The 24,640-nt window shown below is 39.6% G+C and overlaps 1 protein-coding gene across 4 annotated transcripts in view; it reads left to right on the top strand.

The window, feature by feature from the left end:
• The first annotated feature begins 866 nt into the window (after positions 1–866).
• Positions 867–24,640, top strand: part of Scaper (S-phase cyclin A associated protein in the ER) — a 366,393-nt gene continuing 342,619 nt past the window's right edge. For 2 of the 4 annotated variants that reach the window (XM_059267924.1, XM_059267923.1), the window contains exons 1-4: positions 867–954; positions 16,675–16,737; positions 20,161–20,278; positions 22,086–22,156. In XM_059267924.1, coding sequence (XP_059123907.1) covers positions 16,732–16,737; positions 20,161–20,278; positions 22,086–22,156 — 195 coding nt within the window. In that variant the 5' untranslated portion in view covers positions 867–954; positions 16,675–16,731. Of the gene's footprint in view, positions 955–10,108; positions 10,210–16,674; positions 16,738–20,160; positions 20,279–22,085; positions 22,157–24,640 lie in introns of those variants that run through there. The other 2 variants (XM_059267922.1, XM_059267921.1) reach the window with 2 other exon arrangements.

Raw genomic sequence — 24,640 nt, 5'->3', positions numbered from 1 at the left:
TTGATGTTTATTATTCGTGTTTCCTCCCATATCAAGAACATTTTTCCCCAGGATAATTTTCTGGGGAAGATCTATTTTGTTCATTATTAACTCTAAGCAGTTAGTGTATCTAACATGGCAGGTGCTTCATAACTAGTTGTCAGACAAGTGAACGAATGGGTTTTCCAAGAAACCAAGAGAGAGGACCTAGAAGGAACCACTAATATAGTGTGCACCTGCTTCCATAGCTCTTCCACTCCTGAAAGTGAGGTAGACTTCAGTACCCACTGGTTTCCCACCTGCTGTGGGTAAGAAGGCTGAGGGAACTCAGAATTTCAGCGTCAGCTGGATGAAAAGTAGCCTGGAATATTCCCTTGATACTATGATGTGCACAATCTCTTTTCCATTTAGTTTAGAACTGTGATTTAAATATCGACACATATTCATCTTGTGCTTACGTCTTCGAAATAGCTTAAACATATCTGTTAGGTCTTTGTGCTTGGCTCCTTGGATCCAAGTCTGGCACACGACGTCTGAAACAAGCCTTAGAATTCAGGCTAAGCTCCACTTGGCTAAGCTCCAAGTGCTTTTGTGAAACACTATCATGCACAGATTTCTCAAGAGGACCTGCTAGGTCCTTCATATGTGGACTGTGGTGATAAGACAGGCAGGAGGGAAGGCTGAATCTGAGAAAGGGGCCCGTGCGGCCAAAATCCGAGGACTATCAGTGCAAGGAAAAAGAACAGCTTTGGGGAAGTAAGCGCAGAGTAAACTCTTCACTTTTCCAAGGCGTGAGCCCGGATGCGCCTGCGCGAATAGCCCGGGACAGCCTAGGGGGCGGGGCTAGGCTTCGGCTGGCGTCACGTGGTGCGCAGGCCATCCGCCCCGCCCGGTTCTCGGCGGCCGCCCCGCCCCACCACGCCCCTTTCCCGCCGGGACCTTGGGAGCCGCCCCGAAGTGCGCAGGGCGGCCCGGGTAAGTGTCCGCGAGGGGCGCGCGTCTCCTCGACCCTGACGGGCCCAAGAGGGGCGCGGGCAACCTGTGTTGCGGGGCTGAGGGGACAAGATGGCGGCGGAACACCCTTCCACCTCCTCAGGCACCTGGGCGTGGGACCCGGGGAGGGGAGCCGTGGGGGTTGACCGAGGAGGCCCGGCCGGGGTGGGGAGGGTCCAGCCGGCCCTCAGCCCCACTGGGCTGTGAGGGTCTTGGGACCGTGAGCTCCGTCCGGGCCGGGAGCGAGCCCGGGGCAGGATGCTGTCTCTAGCAGGTAGTCCAGGCTTCTGGCATGTCCCTGCCGCGGGGTCCTCAGGAGCTGCTTGCCTGCATTTGGCAGTTGACCACTTCAGCATCTTTTCCGCCAGGGGTTGGCCACACTTCCATGAAACTTGATTCAGGTTTTAGCTCTCTCAGGGGAGCAGTGGGTGGAAGGATTTTTTTTTTTTCCTTTCCCATTTTACAAATGTTTAACGTTGGGGCCTCAGGTCAGGTGCAAAAGCAAGGCCTCTCACCTGGGAGCCTCCTGCCTCAGTGTCCTCACCCCAGTAATTTGTTAGCACCTCCCCTCTGCTCAGGTTTGCTCAAGGAAGCAGGTTAGAGTCAGTAGCTGACTGCAGAGAGCTTTGAACTTGTTAGAAAGCAGCCAGAAAATTGCTCCCCAAGCAGCACCTGCTGCTGTCAAGAGGCTCCCTCTGAAGAGGGCCCGTCAGCCCTAGGGCTGCTTCCTGCTGGTGGGGGACTGTATTTCTCAAGTGTGCCAAGTTATTGTTCACGAAATAGCAATTCACTACAATTATCTTTCCGAACACAATGATTCCTTATGTATGTACTACAATTTACAGATTTTTTTTTTTCCCATCAGCATCGTATGGGGGAAGAATGAGACAGGTGATGTGGACATTTATGAATAGGGAACCTGGGGCTCAAAGAGATTATGACTTACCCAGATCACTTGCTGGTGATGTGTTAGAATCCTGAGTTAAGGTTGATAAGCACAGCATTAACCCACCCTGGCCTATGTTGGTGCTTTGCATTGGTATTTTTTTATGTTAACCATGACTTTCTGCAAAATGCTTGCAGATTGACTTAAGCACACTGAAATGACTTGAGAATGTCCACTGATATCTATCTTTAATAGAGTCATTTTAAATGTCACTTGGGAAATGGCGTTGGTGGGAGAAAGTGGGGTGTGGTGGCTTTGAAGGCCAGAGTCTCAAGTGCACCTTGTCCTTCAGCTTCCCTCATTTGGATACCATCCACCTCATAAAATTGTTACCAGCAGAAAAGGATTGTTTCTGTAAAGAACCGCATAGCAAGCCATCAGCAAATGCTCCATTCCTGCTCTTTTCCCCATTCCCTTGAGCTGCATTTGTAAAATTCTCCGAGTTAGTCTGCTGGGCTTCTGTAACAAAAGACCTTAAACTGAGAAGTGTATAGAGAACAGGGATTGATTTCTCACGGTTCCGGTTGGGGAAGTCCAAGATGAAGGTGCTAGCTGATTCTGTGTTTAGTGATGACCTACTTTCTGATTTTAGATGACACCTTCTATACCCCCACATGAGGAGGGACAGAGGTCTTCCTTTAACCTCTCTTATAAGGGTATCAATCCTGTTTATGAAGACCCTTGCTCTTAATTACCTCCCCAAGTGTTTACCTATTACTGTTACCTCAGAAGCTAGGATTTCAATATGAATTTTGAGGGGACACATGTAGCAGTATACATCTGTAGCCACACTACTAGGGTGATGGTGGTTGTGGCAGAGACAGGTAGATTCCAGGGGCTTGATGACCAGCCAGGCTAGCTGAGTAGAGAATTGCAGATTCAGTGAGAGACCTTGTCTCCAAAAAGCAAAAAACCAAAACCAAAAACAAAAACAGTGGACAGTGAACCTTTGGCCTTGTGTTTGCCCATATGTGCACACATAAATAATAAGGTAGAGAGTGACTGAATAAACATTTGACATTAACCTGTGGCATCCACACACATTCATGCATACCCACACACACATACATACTTGTACACACAGTGTATGCTGTTATATGCTAGGTAATATAACAGTCTTCACTAATGGTACAATATCAATACTGTGGAATTATCGTTTTTGAAAGTGTAGACATAAAAATTACAAATGGCTGTGGGTGGAAAAATGGCTCAGAGGATCAAGAGCACCAGTTGCTCTTCTAGAGGAAATGAACCAGGTTCAATTCCCAGCAATCACATGATGGTTCATCACCAGTTCTGGGGGATCTGACACCCTCTTCTGGTCTCCTCATGCACCGGACATGCAAATAGTACGTAGACAAACACCTATACACATAAAATAATAAAGTAAAAAGTTGAAAAATTGAAAATACTGCAAGTGGCTTGTTTAATAAAAATTAAGTCAATGTAATTCTTTTTGCATTTTTTTTTTTCTTTCTAGGTGATGTAACTTTTTTACAAGCATTTTTGGCTAAGTCTTGCTTAGTACTGTGCTGGTTAGGTTTTTTTTTTTTTTTTTTTGTCAGCTTGATTAGTCATCTGGGAAGAGGGAATCTAAATTGAGAAAATTCCTCCATCACATTGGCCTGTAGACAAGTCTATGGGACATTTTCTTAATTGGTGATAGATGTGAGAGAGCCCAGCCCACTGCTTATGGTGCCACCCTTAGACAGGTGGTCCCTGGTAGTGCAGAAAAGCCAGCTGAGACAGCCAGGAGAGGCAAGCCAGTAAGCAGCTTTCTTTGTACCCTCTGCTTCAGTTCCTGCATCCAGGCTGAATCCATCGTGACTTTCCTTCATGACAGACTGTAAACTTTAAGCTGAAATCCACCCACCCCAAGTTGCTTTTGGTCAGCTGTCTTATTACACGAAGAGAAAGCAAACTCATAGATTCAGACAGTGAAAAAAATCTCTGCAGTCCAGTGCTGGAGCTACCCTTAGTGAAAGAGAATTCCCTCTCTGACATACTAAGGATTTCATGAATGTTGCTAAGTAGTTCTCCCCGCCCCCCACTCTTTTTTTTTTAATCTACTGGTGTAGGTAGAAGCCAGAGGCCAAGCTGAGCTGCCATTCCTCAGGAGCTGGCCACTCTATTTTTTGAGACAGGGCCTTTTGCTGGGACTTGGGCCTTGCTTAACTGGTTAGACAGGGTAGCTGGTCAGCAAGTCTTAGTAATCCTGTTTGTGCTTCCCTGATTTTGGTTTATAACTGTGGGTAACCATACCTGGGCTTTTTCAATGGGTACTGAGAGTTGAAATCAGTGGCTCATGTTTGATGCTGTTGCTTGTGTGGCAAACACCTCACTGGCTGAGAAATCATTCCAGCACATTTCTGGTCTCATGAGACAGGTCTTTGTAGCTCAGACTGACCTTAAATTTAAATAGTGGGTTTCTTGTGTATTTTGAAAGCTTGCAAAAGTAGAGAATGAACTGCTGTATATCAGTCTTTTTGAGCAATCTACACGATTGATATTTTTCCATAAAAGACACCCATGTCCCCATTTTATTTGTAAAAATTGTAGTATATGTTGGCCTACTTTTGAAGAAAGAGGTGGTGCTGCCGTTTTTAGTTGGCCAAGCCATATTGACAGGAAGAAATACTTCTCGGTTGATTTATTCATGGCAGTATGTACTGAAGCAATTGAAAAACTCTTTAAACAATAAGGGATTACGAAGTTTCTGTATCACTTTTAAAGATACTCATTTTTGCTCTAATATACTTAGTTTGTACTTATCAAAAATGTGAAAAATTATTAATAGCTTTTGAATTTATCTATAACAGTGTTAAGTACCAAACTCAGGAAAACATTTAGACTTTATTTTTTTTTTTTTATTTTTTATTTTTTTTGGTTTTTCGAGACAGGGTTTCTCTGTGTAGCTTTGCGCCTTTCCTGGAACTCACTTGGTAGACCAGGCTGGCCTCGAACTCACAGAGATCCGCCTGGCTCTGCCTCCCGAGTGCTGGGATTAAAGGCGTGCGCCACCACCGCCCGGCTGGACTTTATTTTTTTAAAGAAAAGAATTAATTATTTTTATTCTTTGAAGTTTTTTAAAAAACTAAACTTATTTTGATCATATTCATCACCTGTTCCCCCTAATACCTTCCAGATCCACCCACCTCCTTATTACCCCCTCAATTTTGTATCCTCTTTAAAACTTTTTTTAAGTTAAAGAGAATAAGAGATACTTTATTCTAGAACCAAATGTGACTGACAGTGTGTTTCTTTTTAATAACCCACTGACTCCAATTTGTGCTGCCTGTAACTCCTAGGTTTGGGGCCATCTACTGGAGTGGGGTTGAGCTATACCCTTAAAGAAAACTGACTCTCCCATAGCTCCTCAGTTAGGAGTGGGAGCCCATGACCCTCTTCCCACCCTGTGCTAGCATGTTGACTGGCTTTGTGTTGTTCAGTTTGCATGTGGGCAACCACAGCTGCTGTGAGTGTGTGAGCTCAGGGGTTCTGTCATGTCCAGATGATACAGTTTTGCCCCAGACCTTCCTGACCTCTAATCCCAGCTGAATACTAACCCATGGGTTTGCCTTACCAGACATAGCACACTAATAAAATCATCTAATACGTGGTCTGTTGTAGCTTGCTACTTCTGTTTGGCACATTTTAAAGAATCGTTTATACGACAGCATGTACTAGCACTTCACTCCTTTTTATGAGTAGCTAGCATTCCATTGTGTAGGCATCCCCCATTTTATTTACCTGTTGGACAATTCTTGGTCATTTGTATGTTTTTATTTGTAGTTGTTAGGGCAGTGCTGCTGTGGACATTCTTGTGTAAGTTTTGTGTGGTCTCGTGTGTTCATTTCCTGTGAGTGGCTGTAGGAGTGGAATTGCTGGGTTGTATGGTGACTCACTGAGGAATGGCCAGATGCTGTACTAGGTCAGCTGTACCAGTTTACATTCCCACTGCAGTGTGTGAGGAAGGTTCCATTTTCTCCATTTCCTCTGACATTCTAGTCCTGTCTTTTTGACTGTAGATAGCTGAGTGATGTGAAGTGATACCTCATTGTGGTTTTGATTTGTTTACCTAGTGGCTAGTGATTTGAACATCTTTTCTTGTACTTGTTAGTTATTTAAATATCTCTTGCAGAAATGAGGACATGGCCCTTTAACCTACATACTGCTACTGTTTTAATTTTTTTTTTTTTTGGTTTTTCGAGACAGGGTTTCTCTGTGTAGCTTTGCGCCTTTTCCTGGAACTCACTTGGTAGCCCAGGCTGGCCTCAAACTCACAGAGATCCGCCTGGCTCTGCCTCCCGAGTGCTGGGATTAAAGGCGTGCGCCGCCACCACCGCCCGGCCCACTGTTTTAATTTTTAATGTGTTCCATTCTTGTGCTATCTTTGAATTCTTTTTTAAAGATTATATCATTGAAGGGATTGCTTCCTAGAAATTCTTGCAATCTTGAGATGCTGTATAGTGAAGCACATACCACCTACTCATGTTTATTAGTGTACACATTGCAGTAGTTTTCCTTTTGTTCAAAGAACTATCTTGAATTTTCCCAGAAGAAAGAAAATTTGAATTTTTTTTTAGACAAGGTTTTGCTGTGTAGCCCAGGCTACCCTCTTATTCAGAATTCTGCCTCAGCATCATGACTTATTTCAATTTGGAGGCAGAGGTAATAATCTACTAAGTGCCAAATGGAACAGCAGTGCTTGAGGCAAGGTGGTGAGATTTGGAGTAAATCAGGATCTGGTAGAATTTAAGAGGTTATGATTCCATTCTGAGCCATTATTCTTTTTCTCTAATTCAAAAGTATATTTAAATTTAATAATTTCAGCCTTTGGTGTTTGTAATTGTGGTATAGTTATAATTCAGAAAATCAGGAAACTTCATGAACAGTCACTCATAATTTCTGTATTGTACAGTTATCAGATTTTGAATAGTGGTTCTGGGCTGTCAGGTTCTTCACATAAAATTTTTTTATATTTGAAAATAAACCTACAGGGTAGATATTTCTACTCCCTTTGTCTAACTGTGAACTCTTAAAAAAGCAATTAGATAACTTTCCTAACACATGTAATGTGTACATGGCAGCCTTGGAGTCTGTATGAGTCTGACTGTAGAGATCCATTCTCCTCAGTGTGCCCTTTGGATGTCCGCTCTGTTTTCCAGTGGCTGCCACATTCTTCATATTCTTCATATTAGTTCATATGGTCATAGGGTTTGGTGTCTGCTTGCAAAGTGTGTGTCCTCTAAAGCTGTCTTTCTTGGGAAGGCTTGTAGAGTTCTCAGCTTCACAGACTGGTTGGGATGACTGAAAGGAGGTATTTCTGTGTAACCAGTGAGCCGTGCAGTGCTGCAGTCTTTCTTTCCTGCTGTAGGGGAGAGGTCTTCAGTTGTTGATACTGACCCTCAGGGTCTTGAAATGGGAGAGAAGTGGGAGAAAGAGGAAGACATTTATCATGTACTGCGTTTTCTGTAATATTTCAGAAATTATTTGGGCATCTATGTGTCATCTGGTGGAAATTTCCACTCTAGCGCACTACCACTTAACTTTGTAAAGTAGATGTTATTTTATATTATGAAAGAAAATAAGTCCTGAGGGAATAATAACATATCCAAAGTTACATAATTATGATTCTAGCGAACAGCTAAATTGGAAGTCGGTCCCACAGTATATTCTTCCCCACTGTATGGGTTTATTCTAGAATATAAACTGTGAACCACTAATCCATATGTAAAGCATTTCTTTTTTTTTTTTCTGTGATTTCATTTTATGTGTATGGGTGTTTTGCTTGTATGTGTGCTATGCACCACATTCCTGCATTGCCTACAGAAGCCAGAAGAGGGCACTGGTTCCCCTGGAACTGGAGTTACAAATGGTTCTAAGTCTCTGTATGGGTGTTGGGAATTGAACCTGGGTCCTCTGGAAGAGGAAATAGTGCACTTAACTGCTGAGCCATCTCTCTAGCCCATTTGTAGAATATTTCTATCCTTCCAAGAAGTTCCTTCCTGCTCCTTCTCAATCCCTCCAACCAGCTCAACAGCCTCCTCCTCCTCCTCCTCCTCCTCCTCCTCCTCCTCCTCCTCCTCCTCTTTTTCTTAGCTAGGATTACTTTTGCCTAATATGTAGCTTCATATAAACAGAATCATTGGACACTCGCTTTGCCGTTTCTTTCTGTGGGTGTAACATCTGGTATTCCTCTGTTATGTGTATAAGTAGTTCATTCCATTCTGTGAGTAGCATTCTATTACATGGATATACTACAATTTGATTATTCTTCTGTTGATGGATATTTGCTTTGTTGCCAGTTTGGAGCTATTATGTATAAAATGGTTTTGAACATTTTCTGTAGATTTTTGTGTGAAAAATATTGTTGGTTTTTTTTTTTTGGGAGGAACATAAATATTTAACCTTCATTTTATAGATGAGAACACTGCTACAAAGGTTAAATGACTTCTTTTAAAATGTTTCTCTTTAATATCATATATGCATATGATGTGTTATGATTAAATCCACTCTTCTTTCTTTCTACTCAAATTCTTCCCCTGTTCTTTCCCTCCCAACTACATGTGCTCTCTTTTTAAAGATACCCATGGAGTCCATTTAGTGCTGCCTGTTTGTACAGATGGGTGGCTCCATCTACTGGAGCATGCGTAGTCTTTCAGGGTCTACATCTCTGAAGAAAACTGACTTTTCCTTCCTTAGCAGCCAGTTTGTCAGATAGCTCCTCAGACAGGGGTGGGACTTCATGAGCCCCTCCTATTTTGATGCTGGGACTTTGGGTGGCTTGATTTTGTGCATTGATATGTGTTCCCAACTGCTGTGAGTTCATGTTCCCAACTACATTGCATGACTTCTTAATATTCTATAGCTAGAGCCAGTGAGGAAAAGTATGAGTGTATGTGTGTATTTTATATGTGTGTGTGTATATATGTATATATATGTGTATATATATGTATAAACACACACACACATATATATATATATATAAAATTAGTCTATGAGTTCTATCAGCTGGGATTTAAAAATGTAGGCTTCATGAATGCTTAATATGTGTAAGGCCATAGGTCTGATCCCCAGCACTGCAAAAGAAAAAACAAACAAAAAACTGCGTATTTTCGTGATGATGACTTTTGAGCTGTGTTTGAAGAATTGGTAGCCTTTAAAAAGTTTTTTAATTACATTTGTGTGTGTGTGTGTGTGTGCACGTGTGTGTTCGTGTGTGTGTGTGTGTGTGTGTGTGTGTGTGTGTGTATGTGTGTGTGTGCACACACGCATACTTCCTCAGTCATCCTCACACTTGCATGCATGGGCAGAGATCAGAGGATAAAGTTGTCAGTGTTTATTCTCTTCTTCTACCATATGGGTTCTAGGAATCCAGCTCTGTTCTTCAGACTTGGCAGCAAGTGCCAAGGGAATGATGCCAACCACAGTGGGTTGGGTTTTCCCACTTAATTCAGATAATCCTGCACAGATTTGTGTGGAGTCCAAACCAGGGTATACAATCCCCAAATTGAGACTGTCTTCCTAGTGATTCTAGGTTGGGTCAAGTTGACAATTAAAGCTAACCATCACAGAATATTTAAGATCTAAACTCTTAGGTGTTTTCAAGTATTAGCATTAACCATAGTGTCTATGTTGTACAATAAGTTCTAGTATTTTTTCAGAATCCTCAAGAAACTTTGTGCCATTTAATTTGTATTTTCCTAGGTTCTCCCCCACCCCCTCCAGTCTTCTAGTTCCTGGCTGTTACCATTCTGCACTCTGCTTCTGTGAGATCAATTACTTTATATTTCACAAATAAGTAAAATCATACAGTATTTATTTTTCTGTGCTTGGCTTTTTTTCTTAGCATAATATGCTCCAGATTAATCTGTGTTGTTAAAAATCACAAGATTTTCTTTTGAAAGGTTGAATACTATACCACAACCCCACAAAAACAGCACATTTTCTTTATGTAATCATCCATTGACAGACACTTGGGTTGATTATCTTGGATATTGTGAATAATGCTGAAAAGAAGATGTAATATATTTAATATCATTTAATTTCTTTTAGATACTTACTAGAAGTGATTGTTGGATCATATAGTAATTTTAAAAATATTTTAAGGAATCTCCATACTGTTTTCCATAAAGGCCGTACTAATTTACATTCCTTACAATGGTGTAAATAGCTTCTTTTTCTCCTAGCATCTTTGAGAAAGATACCACTTAATCCTGGAGTATGATTTTCTTGATGTGTTGTTTGGAGTCAGTAGTTGTAAGATTTCTTGCATCTGTATTCATCAGGTATGTTGGTTTGTAGTCTTCTTCCTTCATCTTTCCTTCCTCTTCATATGTTTGCTCTTGGAATCAGGATAATGTTGGTATCATGGACTGAGGTTAGAATGATTCTCTTCCAGATTTTTCGAATAGTTTGATAATTCATAGAAGTTTTCTTTAACAGTTTGGTGCAATTCAGTAGTAAAACCATCTGGTCCTGGGCTTTTCTTTGTTGGGAGGCTTTTTAATTCAATCTTATCACTCATTATTGATCTGTTTAGGATTTCTGTGTTCTTATGATTCTGTTCAGGTAGGTTTTAAGTGTCTATAGATGTATTCACTCTTCTAGGCTTTCTAGGGTGTTCATAGTAGTACCCAGTGATCTTTTGCATTTACCATGGGATCTGTTGTAATGTCATTTCTGTTTTGTGTTCTCTCTCTCTCTCTCTCTCTCTCTCTCTCTCGCTCTCTCTCGCTCTCTCTCGCTCTCCTTGATTAGTCTGGATCTAAAAGGTTCGTCAATTTTACCTACAAAAACCCAAGTCTTGCTGGCACACTCCTGTACCCTAGCCCTTAGATAGTGGTGGTAGGTGGATCAGAAGTTCGAGGTCATCTGTGGCTACATAGATTTTCTAACCTGAAACTTTTAAATAAAAAATTAATTATTATTATTATTTTTTTTAGGTTTTTCGAGACAGGGTTTCTCTGTGTAGCTTTGCGCCTTTCCTGGAACTTACTCTGTAGCCCAGTCTGGCCTCGAACTCGCAGAGATCCGCTGGCCTCTGCCTCCCGAGTGCTGGGATTAAAGGCGTGAGCCACCACCGCCTGGCTAAATAAAAAATTTATTAATTTTTGTTTTATGTTTGTAAGTGTTTGCCTGCAGGTATGCATCGTGTGTGTGACTGCAGAGGCCAGAAGTGGGTGTCAGATACCCTAGAACTGGACTCACAGGGGACTGTGAGTGTCATGTGAGTTCTGGGAGCAAATCTGGGTCCTTTGCAAGAGCAATATACTGCTCTTACCTGTAAGCCATGGCTCCAGACCCCTGAAATGTTTCTTAATTTAATTAGATCAAGCATTTTTTTTTTTGAATCTTGAGAATTTATGTATAGATTTGCCCTGGTTTTTTTTTTTTTTTTTTTTTTTTTGGTCAACTTGACACAAATCTATACAGTTTTGGCTAGAGCAACAGTTTTCAACTTGTGGGTCATGACCACTTTGGCAAACCTCTGTCTCCAAAAATATTTACATTACAGTTCATAACAGTAGCAAAATTACAGTTATGAAGTAGCAATGAAACAGATTTTATGGTTGGGAGTCAATACAACAGGAGGAACTATATTAATGGGTCTTAGAGGAACATTGGGCTGGAAGAACCACTGGGCTGGAGGAACCTCAACTGAGAAAATACCTGCATCACATTGCCTATAGGCAAGTCTGTGGGGCATTTTCGTGATTAATGGTTGATGAGAAAGGGCCCAGCCTAATGGAAGGTGGTGCCACTAGGTGGTATAAGAAAGTAGGCTGAGCAAGCAAGCCATGGGAAGGAAGCCAGTAGGCAGCAATCCTTTATGGCTTCTGTTTCAGTTCCTGTTTTCAGGTTCCTGCCAAGTTTCTTAGTCTAATCAGACATTTTTCTCTTTCTTTTGAAACACTAGCTTGTAGATTCATTGATCTTATCTGTTTTTTAGACTTTTTTCATTGTTCTATTTTGATTTTTAATTTCCTTTTTGATATCTTTGAGTTTTGATCTTTTTCTAGACCCTTGGGTTGGGTAGTTAGATTATTTCTTTTTTCTTAAATAGGCATTCATTGTTTTAAAGTTTCCTTTTAGAACTGCTTTTACCATGTTTATATGTGTTTACTGCTTTAGAGGCCGTGGGACCTGGGAGGATGGAGCCGATAAGTGAGGCAGACTAAAGTCTCATGCAATAGCTAACTTTATTCAGAGCATCAGACGATTTATACTCTGTGGGTTAAAAGAAGTCACATGATTGAAGTATACAATCACAGGGGCAAGCCACACGTGGTGGGCGAGACACATATGGCAAAAACATATTTTTCCACAGAGGCATATAAATAAATATCAATAGCCAGTTGTAATGAATATTCTGAAGTAAATTCACTCCTATCTGCTACACCTGGGAGGGGCATGAAAAAACATTAAAAAAACCTGAGATTACTAGACTTCTGTCTTGTCTTCTTGGAGTTTTCTCAAAAGCGCTTAGAATTCTCCTCACATAAATCCATTCTTGGACTTTGCCCTGACACATGCTTTGCTATTTATAGTTCCATTTTAGTTTATCCCAAGGTGTTTTATTATCTCTCCTTTGATTTCTTCTTTAACCTATAGATTTTTGGGGAATGTGTTGCTCAGTTTCCACATACTTGTGAATTTTTAAATTTTTTTTCTCATCAGTGATTTCTATAATAGTGTCATACCATCTGTGGTCTGAAAATCAATACCACTTAAAATCTTGAATTTATTAACATTTGTGGCTTATCATATAATCTACCCTAGAAAATGTTACATTTGTGATTAAAAATAGTGTGTATTTTGTTGTTGAGTGTAATATTCTAAATATGTTGGTTTAGTTCATTTGATCTGTAGTATTGTTCATGTTAACTTTTTTCTTAATGATTATATGTCCAGATCTATCCTTTCTTAAAAGTTGAGTATTGAAATCCCTAGTATTAGATCACTGTAATTTTGTCTTCAATTCTGTTAACATTTGCCTATCTTTTTAGTTACTCCAAGTTTGGGATATATTTACAATTGTCATATTTTCTTGAGAATTGACTTTTTATCAGATGATGACTTTTTTGTGGCAATTTTTGGCTTAAAATGTCTTGTGTCTGGTAAAATACCTCTGCTTTCTTTGGGATCTCATTTACATGGAATATCTATTTTAATCCTCTCGCTTTCAGCTTATTTTCTTCCTGAAGGTTAAAGTTGATTATGGTAATATGTTGTTTGATCATTTAAAAAAAATCTTTTGATTGGGGAATGTAATTCATTTGTAGTTAATGATAGATTGAAAGCCCTTACCACAATGATTATGTTCTGATTTGTAGTTTTTTCACTTTCAGTTTCTTTCTTGATATTTTCCTTTGTGATTTTATTAAAAAAATGATCACAGTTTTTGATTTTTTTGGTCTTTATTTATTATGTATCTATTCTAAGTTTTTCTTTGTGGTTATCATAGGCATACACAAAGCATCTTATAAGTTATAGTCTGTTCTAAGATGCTAAAAATTTAACTTCAACTGGTTTACGCCTATAGTCTCAGCATTCAGGAAGCAGAGGCAGGAGAATTGCATATTAGAGGCTAGCCTTGGTAAAAAAGCAAAACCTCTTAAGAAAACAAAAATATGCCTTTAATATCAGATGTTGGGATGCAGAGGCAGGTGGATTGCTGTGATTTCTCGGCCAGCTTGGTCTATGGTAGCAAGTTCCAAGACAGCCAGGGCTACATAGACTCTGTCTCAACTCCCTCCCCACAAAAAAGAAAAACAAACAACAACAGCAACAAAAAGGAAACAAAAACACGTACCAGGCCAAAAAAAAAAAAAAGCCCTCAAAAATAAAATTGCATTTTATGTTAATGGTGTCATAGATTACATCTTTCATATATTGTGTATCTTAATAAATTGTTGGAATTAGTAGTTTTTTTTTTATTTAGTTTCTTGAGACAATGTTTCCTCTATTGTCAAGATTGGTACCTTACTCCTGACCTCAAGTGATCCTCCTTTCTCAGTCTCCTGAGAATCTGAAATTACATGTGCCATTCACTCAGCTTCATTTATTTTTAGTGTTTGTATTTTAACTTTCTTGTTAGAGTTAAAGTTATTTTCTACCATCACTGTGGTGGTTTTATTTTTCATGTGGTTAGCTCCCTTTAATTTCTTATAGGCTACTCTGGTGGTGATGAACTTCCACAGCTTTGCTTGTTTGGGAGGGTTGCAGTTTTAAATAGGGCTCACTGAGAAAGTCACATTTGGCAAAGACAGAGAGAAGCCCAAGTCTAAACCCGTGAGGCTCAAGTCTTAAGAAACATAAAGAGGCCGGTGTGGCTGGAATGGAATGAATACTGGCAAGGAGTGGTGAAGGATAGGAGAAAACTTGGGGTGAGATAGCTGACTGTGAAGACCGTCTTTCACTTGAGTGAGGTGGGGTGGAGCTGGAGGTTTGTGAGCATGGGCAATGTACGTAAAGAATCCAGCGCTTTCCCCATGCCTAAATCATGTACCATGCCATTCACCTACTTAAAACTTGTCTATAATGTGTTCACAGAGCTGGGTGTCTACACCACAGTGGATTTGGGGACATTGTTACCACCCTGAGAGGTAGCCTGTTCTCCTTCGTGGTTACTTCCATTTTCTCCCCATTCCTCTACCTTTTGACTCCATGGATTTAATTATTCTGGACAATTCATATAAATGAAATATAATATGTGATCTTTTATAACCTTTTTCACAATGTATATTTTCAGAGTTCATCTGTGTTGAAATATGCGAACTTAATTTCTTTTTATGGCCAAATAATAATTGTATTGTTTGGTTATATCACGTTGTGTATAATCTTTAGCTGATGGGTATGTATGCTATTTTGATTATTAGTTAATAATGCTATTATGAGCGTTTGTGGTTAAGTGTGTGTGTGTGTGTGCGCATGCGCATATGTTTGCACTTGAGGTGCTGCTTTAAAACTATATTTCTTGGGGCTGGAGAGATGGCTCAGTGGTTAAGAGCACCGACTGCTCTTCCAGAGGTACTGAGTTCAATTCCCAGCAACCACATGGTGGCTCACAACCACTTGTAATGAAATCTGGTGCCCTCTTCTGGCCTGCAGGGACACATGCAGGCAGAATACTGTATAATAAATAAATAAATCTCAAAATAAAATAAAATAAAAAAGATAAGAATTTATAAAAAAACAAAACAAAAAAAAAACTATATTTCTTGCCAGGAGGTGGTGGCACACGCCTTTAATCCCAGCACTCGGGAGGCAGAGGCCAGCGGATCTCTGCGAGTTCGAGGCCAGCCTGGGCTACCAAGTGAGTTCCAGGAAAGGCGCAAAGCTACACAGAGAAACCCTGTCTCAAAAAACCAAAAACCAACCAAACAAACAAACAAAAAACTATATTTCTTATAATGCAGGTAACTGAGTCCAGGGTCTCAAGTATACTAGGCAAATACTCTATCATCGGGCCACACCCCAGCCTAGAAGTTTATTTTAAAAGGAGCATATTCACTTGACTGGGTCTAAATGACGAGGTTATTAGAATGTTTGGCTTCATTTGCTACTTTCTTTTAGTCAGTGTTTCTTGTTACAGTGTTAGGTACACACAGAAACACACATGTAGTCTAGGTTCTCTACTTTGTGTTTCTTTTGAGTGAAAATTTGACTACATTAAGTAGGTTTCCTGAAAGGTAAGGTCTGTTCTGTGTGGACACTTACATTAAAGGTGATTGAAATAAAATAGTCTGATAAAATTTCAGTTTATTGAAGTTCTTTTCTTAAAGATTTGTTTTTATTTTATGTTAATGAATTTGCCTGCTTGTCTGTATATATACCATATGTGTCTGGTGTCCATAGAAGCCAGAAGAGGGTGTCAGAATCCCTGTATCTGAAAATATGAATGGTTGTAAGCCACCATGTGGGTGCTGGGTCCTGAACCTGGGTCCTCTGCAAGAGCAACAAATTTCTATAACCATTGAACCATCTCTTCCACCTCCATTTTATGGAAATTCTTAAGGAGAGGTTATACATTATTTTCTGTGTTAAGTTGGGGCTTATTAGTGAGCCATGCTATTGACATTATTTAAAATGAAATGGAACAAAGAAGGCAAGAGTGAATTTCTCACAGTAGGGATAAATGTTCATGGAAGCTTTATTTTAGTTAAACAGTATGAATCAGGTCAAGATAGGAAATTTGGGGCTAGATAGATGGCTCAGCAGTTAAGAACACTTGTTGCTCTTGCACAGGACCCAGGTCTGATTTCTAGTACCCACAAGGTAGCTCATAATCCTCTGTAATTCCAGTTCCAGGGCAGTCTGATGCCCTTTTCTGCTTTTATAGGCATATACACTTTGTACATGTGAATTACATTACATGCAGGCAAACACATATTTACATTACATAAAAACAAACCTCCATCCAAGCATATAAAATGCATGTGCATGTTTTGTGTAAAGAGTTATCCTAAAAAGAAGCTTGATGCCTCTGGATTGTGATATACTATGGTAGTCCTGTAATTAGCATTGATTCCTTCCCATTTTGTTTTTATATTTTGGAGTACTGAGGTACTATTCAGTTTGGAGTATTTAAAGCCAGCTGTATGCTATGCATCCTAACAAAATAAAATACAGTTTTATTCATTTGTTGTATTTAATGTAATGAGGAACATAGAGAGTGAGATTTTATCTTTTAATGATTACATATGATTTTGTGATAATGTTATGACTAAGGATATATATTTTAATTGCAGGAATTATAACCCATGGAATTGTATGATAAATGATCTTGCCAAAGAAGAGACTTAAAAATGATGGTAAGTACAGCTATTTTTTTTAATCACATTTGTTTGCTTGTTTATCAGTGTCACATGTAGCATAGTGTGTGCATGGGGAGATGATCGAACAGGTTTCAGGAGCTGATTCTCTCCTTTCACCCTCTGGGTCCCAGGGATCAAACTTGGGTTGCTGGGCTTGGCAGCGAGTGCCTTTACCCACTGAGCTATGTCCCTGACCACTGGATCAAGCTGCTTTAAAAACTGACTTTAGGTTTTCAGTGTTTGCTGTTTACTTCTCTTTTTCCTACTTCCTGCAGTCTATTCTTCATCTGTAAACTTCAGTCTTAGTCACTGTTTCAGGCACTGCTGCTGCCTCTGTCTGATGCTTGTGGAATGTGGCATAGGAAAACAGATGAGGACCAGCCTCTCTTGTTACAAGTAAATCCAAGCTAGTTCCTGGGCTGCCTTATCCTGGATGGGCGCTGAGGTAGGGGACCTAAGCATGGAAGCAAGCAAATGTGCCATCATTCCTGACACTTTGACAGCTCAGTGTCTCCAGGCACTTCTATATGCCTGAAACTACTCAAATGGAGGGCTTAGGAAGAGGGATGTAGTCTTGCCCAAGTCCCTCCTTGGAATATTTGAATATAGGAGCAAGTCTCAGAAGTATGTAGACTGTGGTGAACATTCTGAGTAATTGATTTCTTAGAGTCTGTCGGGCAAGATTTAAATATAACTTAATGCTGATGTTTATTGCTTTTATTTGAAACATTAAGTATTTGAACAAGCCTGTGTAAAATCTCTATGTAGCACTAGGTGGCACACTATGACTTTGAGTCAAAAATTTGTTGAGATCTGTAAGAAAAGAACCTGAGTAAGAATGCTGTTGAAATAGAAATGTATCTCATACTCATTGATTGTATTACAAATTTAATATTTAATCATATTAGAATGATTAAAAGTATTATGATACTGACATGTTTATAAGAATTAAGTTGTTAAAAAATGATCAGATTTTGAGTTTTTACTGAAAGGAGCACATTCAGCATGTTACAGAAAGTATCTATAATATGAATTGAAAACTGTTCTGGGCACATACAAGATGAATAGTAATATTTTTACATGTTAAATGTTAGAAGAAAGAATAAAGACAATCCTCAAGCTGGTGGCTTTTTCTCTATGTCTTTCTGCATTAAGTACAAAAGAACTAAGTTGGTAATAGTGATGTTCCTAGGAGAAAGGAGCATTCAGTCCAAAGGTTCAGGTTTAATATTACTGCAGACTTGGGACTGTGAGGTCATTTGTTTTGTTTCTGTTACTTTATGAGAACTTGAGTTAGAGAGGACATAGGAGCAGTGAGTTTTATGTCATGATGTCTATACCTGTAAGATTTTCTACAGGGGAACAAGGACATTATCTCAAAGAGCTAACAGTATGACATCAATTTAAACTTGTTCCTTTGGCCTGGAATCCTTAGTGATGCTTTTGTTTAATACTATGTTTGGGTAATCTTAAGTGATAGCGGTAAGTTCAGACAAATGGAGGAGGTTTTTTACATCATTGGAAAGCATGAGAGTAAACAGAGAAGAGTAAAAGCTTTAGTTAATTAGGTAGGTACTTCGGGGAATTTCAGAGCAAGGCCAGAAGAGTGAAGGGATGTAAACACAGACATTAAGTAGAAGGCTAAAAGTTCTGGAGAGAAGATATGAATTAGTTTCTGATCAGAGTATTCTAATAGGTGGGATCATTTTTTTCTAGTAGTTTAGATTTTTTAGTAGTAGTTCATTCATTTGTGTACTGAAACTTTATTTTTTGTCACTCATAGATTTAGCAGGCATGTTTGTTCTCTTTCCTCCATATAACAAATTTTCTGTCTATCACATTCTTCCCATGAGCATAAAGTATGACCTGTCTTTTAAAAATCTTGTTTTTCTTTTCTTGTTTTTAGGTAACACTCCAAGAGTTTTATTTTTATTTTAGCTTTATGTCTTTTCTCTATTTTTAGTCTTATGTCTAGTCTCTCATTTGCCATTCTCTTTTGAATTTCCTTCCGTTGGGATTTTGATTGCTATTCCACGCACTAGTCTTGTTGATATGTAAGATGTGGGGCTGGCATAGGTGCAGATTGGTGGTTCTGCTGCTTAATGTAGCTGTTCAAAATTTAGACTGTATTTGTTTTAGAAGTAATTTAAAAATTTTATTTTAGTTTTTTTTTTTAAACCTTAAGACAGACTTGGTGTCTGATGAGCCACATTCCAAACCTCAGATTGGTTTGTGTGTTCATGATGTGTAGGCCAGAGTTGACAGTTGATGTCTCCCTCTCTCTCACCACATGGTCATGGTGCATGTGTGGGAATATGCGTGTTTGTGCATGTGTTGGGGTACGCATGTGTATATGTGTGTGTGGAGACCAGAAGTCAGCACTGGGTGTCATGCTCTTGCTTTCCACCTTATATTTGAGATAGCATTTCTCACTGAACCTGGAGCTCACCTATTGGCCAGGAGCCCTTGGGAACTTCCTGTTTCTGCTTCCAGTGCTGGGTTTTAGCTTTTCTACCTGGGTTCTGGTGGTTAGAACTGAGATCCTCATGTTTATAGATTTAGCTGCCATGTTTATTCCCTTTATCTCACATAACCAAAAATTCCTCCCTATAGGATTCTTCCCACAAGCTTAAAATATAATATGATTTGTCTTAAAAACTGTTGCAGCTTTTTCTTGGTGTCAGTAAGCACTTTATACATTAAGCCACCACCCAAGCCTTTCCCCTTTTGTTTTTAAATCATTATGTATTCATTTGTGTGTGTGCATACACGTGTGCATGCAAGTGCCAGAGTGCTCATATGTGGAGGTCAGAGGACAAGTTATGGGAGTCAGTTCTGTTCTTTTACTATGTGTCTTCACACTTGTCTTCACACTTGTCTTCACACTTGTTGGCCTGAGCCTTTACGACTGAGCTATCTATCTTATCTTTTGAGACAGAGTCTCTCACTGAACCTAGAACTTCCTATTTTGACTAAACTGACTGGCCTGTCTCTGCCTGTCCTGTACTAGGATTACAGTCATGTTCCATATCACTCGGTTTTTACGTGGATCTTAGAGATCTGAACTCTTTTTCTCATGCTTATTCAACAAGTACTTTATCCACAGAGCCATCTCCCAAGCCACTCAAATTAGTTTTTAATTATTTGCTCTCTGAATAAGTATGAAGAATAATGACTTTGTTAAATATATGCAAAATGGCGATTGAAGCCGGGCGGTGGTGGCGCACGCCTTTAATCCCAGCACTCGGGAGGCAGAGCCAGGCGGATCTCTGTGAGTTCGAGGCCAGCCTGGGCTACCAAGTGAGTTCCAGGAAAGGCGCAAAACTACACAGAGAAACCCTGCCTCGAAAAACCGGGGGGAAAAAAAATGGCGATTGATACCTAATACTCTCATAAATATTACTGTTTCGATATATCTAGGCTTCCTTCCAGCGCTCCAATAGTCATGACAAAGTGAGGAGAATTGTTGCTGAGGAGGGTCGTACAGCAAGAAACCTGATCGCTTGGAGTGTTCCACTAGAAAGCAAAGACGATGATGGTATGCATTTTAGAAGTTAGCTTTCCCCTTTGTAAATTGGGAGGACAGGTGGGTGTGCTGGAAGACTGGAGGCAGGAGGATTACTTGAGCTTAGGAGCTCAAGCCCAGCCTTGACAATATAACAAGGCCCTGTCTAAAGAAAATGAAACAAAGCAAAATGTATAAGGTTATATTTAGTTCTGAAGAGTAGATTTAAAATCAGTGTATACAATTAGAACTTTTCACCAAATTGACATAGTAAATGAAATTGATTTTGTTAAAAATAGCTTAAAAAGTATTATTATTCATTTGCTATTTTAAAAAATAATGAAATTATTAAGCTATTATTCTGGTAGTTGAAATGCTGATTTACTAACTTCATAATTTCTTCTACATTTGTCAGTTAGCCTTCTAATATAAAGAATAGCTCTTCATTTTAATTTAAAACATATGTGTAACTATACATTTAAATTTGTGTAGATTCTTGACTTAGTATTAAATGAGGGCATAATATATGACTCTCTTTTGATGTTCATATTGTTGTAGATTTGACTAATGGGATATTCTTGGTGGCATTCTTTGCTCTTTCTTTGAGAACAATCTTACATGATAGAATGTTTCAAACTAACTAAGAATTCACTTAGGCTGTGGGTAATATCTTATTAGTAGAATGCTTACGTTTAAAAAAAAATAAGACACGAGGATCACCCAATGACGGAGAAATGGAAGAGGTTTACATGAACAGCCTGGACATGAGTGGGGGTAACGAAGGGCGAGGGTCGAGGGAAAGAGAACTTGAGGGAGCCGGAGATCCCAGCTGGATCAACAACAGAGAGGGAGAACAAGGAGTAGGAGACCATGGTAAATGAAGACCACATGAAAATAGGAAGAAGCAAAGTGCTAGAGAGGCCCACAGAAATCCACAAAGATACCCCCACAACAGACTGCTGGCAATGGTCGAGAGATAGCCCGAACTGACCTACTCTGGTGATGGGATGGCCAAACACCCTAATTGTCGTGCTAGAAACCTCATCCAATGACTGAGGGATCTGGATGCAGAGATCCATGGCTAGGCCCCGGGTGGAGCTCTGGGAGTCCAATTAGCGAGAAAGAAGAGGGTTTATATGATCGAGAATTGTTGAGACCAAGGTTGGATAAAGCACAGGGACAAATAGCCAAACAAATGGAAACACATGAACTATGAACCAATGGCTGAGGGGTCCCCAACTGGATCAGGCCCTCTGAATGGGTGAGACAGTTGATTGGCTTGATCTGTTTGGGAGGCATCCAGGCAGTGGGACCGGGTCCTGTGCTCATTGCGTGAGTTGGCTGTTTGATTCCTGGGGCCTATGCAGGGTCGCTTGGCTCGGCCTGGGAAGAGGGGACTGGACCTGTCTGGACTGAGTCTACCAGGTTAATCTCAGTCCTTGGGGGAGGCTTTGCCCTGGAGGAGGTGGGAATGGGGGGTGGGCTGGGGGGAAGGTGAGAGGGGCCGGAGAGGGGAGAACAAGGGAATCCGTGGCTGATCTGTAGAACTGTAAAATTCCAGGGCTGAAGATTCCTCTCCAAGAAAGCCATTGAATAAAGCAGTCTTTAAGACTTAAGAATGTAGATTTAAAAATCAAACAAAACAGAAAACTTCATCAGTAGTTCACATTCATTGATGATGAATAAAATTGTACTGTTCTATGGTTTCTGGATGGAAATTAGGTACTAGAGATGCCTGAATGCATTGTGTCGTTTTGTTGTATATTATAGATCACCTGTAGTTTAGTTCTATGTTATCTCTTTTCATTTATGTGTCTATTTCCTTTCTCATGCTTTGAAGGAAAACCTAAATGTCAAACTGGTGGAAAATCTAAGAGGACAATTCAAGGCACTCATAAAACCACTAAACAGGTACAACATATTCACCTTTCTACTAATTTGCTTTAATTCATTTCCTGAGCATATTATTGGTTATATAAATTTAAAGACTTGAATATTGTATATCTTACTTACATAAAATTTAGTGTAACATTTTTAAATTTGAAAGTATGGATTCTGAATTCACTATCTAGTCCTAAGTTCTTTATAAATAGATACTTTTTTGTTGTTTTCATAGTAACCCTTGGCTGTAGGCCTTATTTTCTTCACTTAACAAAATGAAGTTATGGCCTGGCGGTGGTGGCGCATGCCTTTAATCCCAGCACTCGGGAGGCAGAGCCAGGTGGATCTCTGTGAGTTCGAGGCTAGCCTGGTCTCCAAAGTGAGATCCAGGAAAAGGCGCAAAGCTACACAGAGAAACCCTGTCTCAAAAGAACCAAAAAAAACAAAAAAACAAAAAAAACAAAAAAAAAAACAAAAAAAAACCCAAAAAACAAAAAAACAAAATGAAGTTATGAGCTGGGGCGATGACCCATTGGCTGTGCAAGCATGAGGACCTGTATTCAAATCCTCATCATCCATATTAAAAAAAAAAGCCAGATATGGCAATATGTACCTGTAACTCTACTTTTGAGGGCCGGATACAGATGGATCCTAGGAGCTTACAGTGTGGCTACCTAACCTACCTAGCCAAAACAGCAATCTTTCAGTTTACTCAAATGCCTTGACTTAAAAGGGATGAGGTGGATAGTAGTAGATGAAGACACCTTTGCTCCTGCTATAGCCTCCCCCTATGTGTACCTAGGTGTGAACACCTGCATACTGTGTGTACCCTCCAACAGTATCACAAGAAAGTGAAGTTACTGTATGAAGAGAAACAGATGCTCAGAGAGCTGTATAACAACCCAGTGAATGACAGCCAGCCAGTATTTCAGCCCATACTGTCAGTTTTCAGTTTATAACCTTAACTTTTCTACCACCTGGTCCATATTGGGAATTTGTGATATATTCTTTCTGTAAATAATGATACTGTTAGTTTGTAGAAGTCACAATTTAGTGACTTTAAAAGTTTCCAAATAGAGTCACTAAAGCTATAGAGAATCCAGACCTACCCCTTATTTTAAAAATGTTCAGGATAATTATAGTTAGCTTTTTCATAGTATTTTCATTTTATACTTGTTATTTTAACTTGATATTATTAGATATATTATGTTTATATAAGCCAAAAACTTGATGTGAAGAAAACGGAGTTCAAATCATGCTATCATTGTGAGCTCACAAAGAGTGACTCTTACAGAAGCATCAATGATAAACTTTCTTTTTAGATGTTTTAAAAATATCTTTTATTCATAAGATAACTGTCTCCAGACAGAAAGAGAACAGAACTTTCTCTTTAGAAGTGAGTGGATTGGGGACACAGACTAAGTGGTCAAAGCATCTGGAAGATGAGTTCCAATGGATAAAGAGCCTGGATGCCCTTTGTGGTGGGAAACATGTTCAGGGTCTGATTTGAAAACTTAGGTGTTGTTTGAATCTTAGATGGTTTTTCAATAAAAAACCCAGAGCCAGATATCAGGGTAAAAGCTGAAAGATCAGAGAAGCAGAACAGCCAGCCACCAGTTCTTACCTCTACGAAATCCTCAGCCTAAAGAAAGAGAGTTCCTGTTTCCTCATGCTTTATATACCTTTCTCTGCCCTGCCATATTACTTCCTGGGATTAAAGGTGTATGTGCTTCCCAAGCAAAGGCATGAGATCTTAAGTGTGGGATTAAAGCGGTGTGCTACCACTGCCTGACCTCTATGTCTAATCTAGTGGCTGGCTCTGTCCTCTGATCCTCAGGCAAGTTTATTAGGGTGCACAATATATCACCACACTTAGGCCTGTATAGGACTGTAGAATACTAGAATGAAAAAGACACATCCTGTCAGAGGTTGAAATTACACATCCTGCTGGGGTGGTGGCTGATGGTAGTGATGTCTGGAGGCTGTCTGCAGTGGGGACTGCTTTCAGGAGTAACCCTCTGATTGAAGACTCAGTCTGTCATACTCCCTGAGGGAAAGCTTTAGGCTCCAGTAGAAGACCCTGGGAAGGAGAACTATAATGGGCCAGATTGATGGCATCTAAAGGTGACTTGTAAGAAAGTGAAAGACATAAAACTCAAAATAAGTTTGCCAAATAAAATATCAAAGCATATGAAGAAAATGCCATAAAAACCATTAATACTTTATACAAATGAGAATTTCCTATTTACATAATGAAAAGTTAGGTACTATTCTAAAGAGAACTTTCAAATAAATGAGTTTAGATTCCTCACAAGAAATAATAACTCTACAGGAAATTTGGTAAATTATGAAATAAAGCAATTAACTATTAATTTCAAATATTTATAGATGTGTCAGTGAAAATTTGAAAAACTACAATTAATAAATGGGATATTGGAAGAATAGTGAAAGACCCTCCAAGGTGGAGGGTGCTTTGAGGGGATTTAGACTAAGAGAGGACCGAAGACGAGGAAG

This window comes from Peromyscus eremicus, chromosome 7 (assembly GCF_949786415.1).
Source record: "Peromyscus eremicus chromosome 7, PerEre_H2_v1, whole genome shotgun sequence".
NCBI lineage: Eukaryota > Metazoa > Chordata > Mammalia > Rodentia > Cricetidae > Peromyscus > Peromyscus eremicus.
This window is presented reverse-complemented; position numbering and strand designations above follow the sequence as displayed.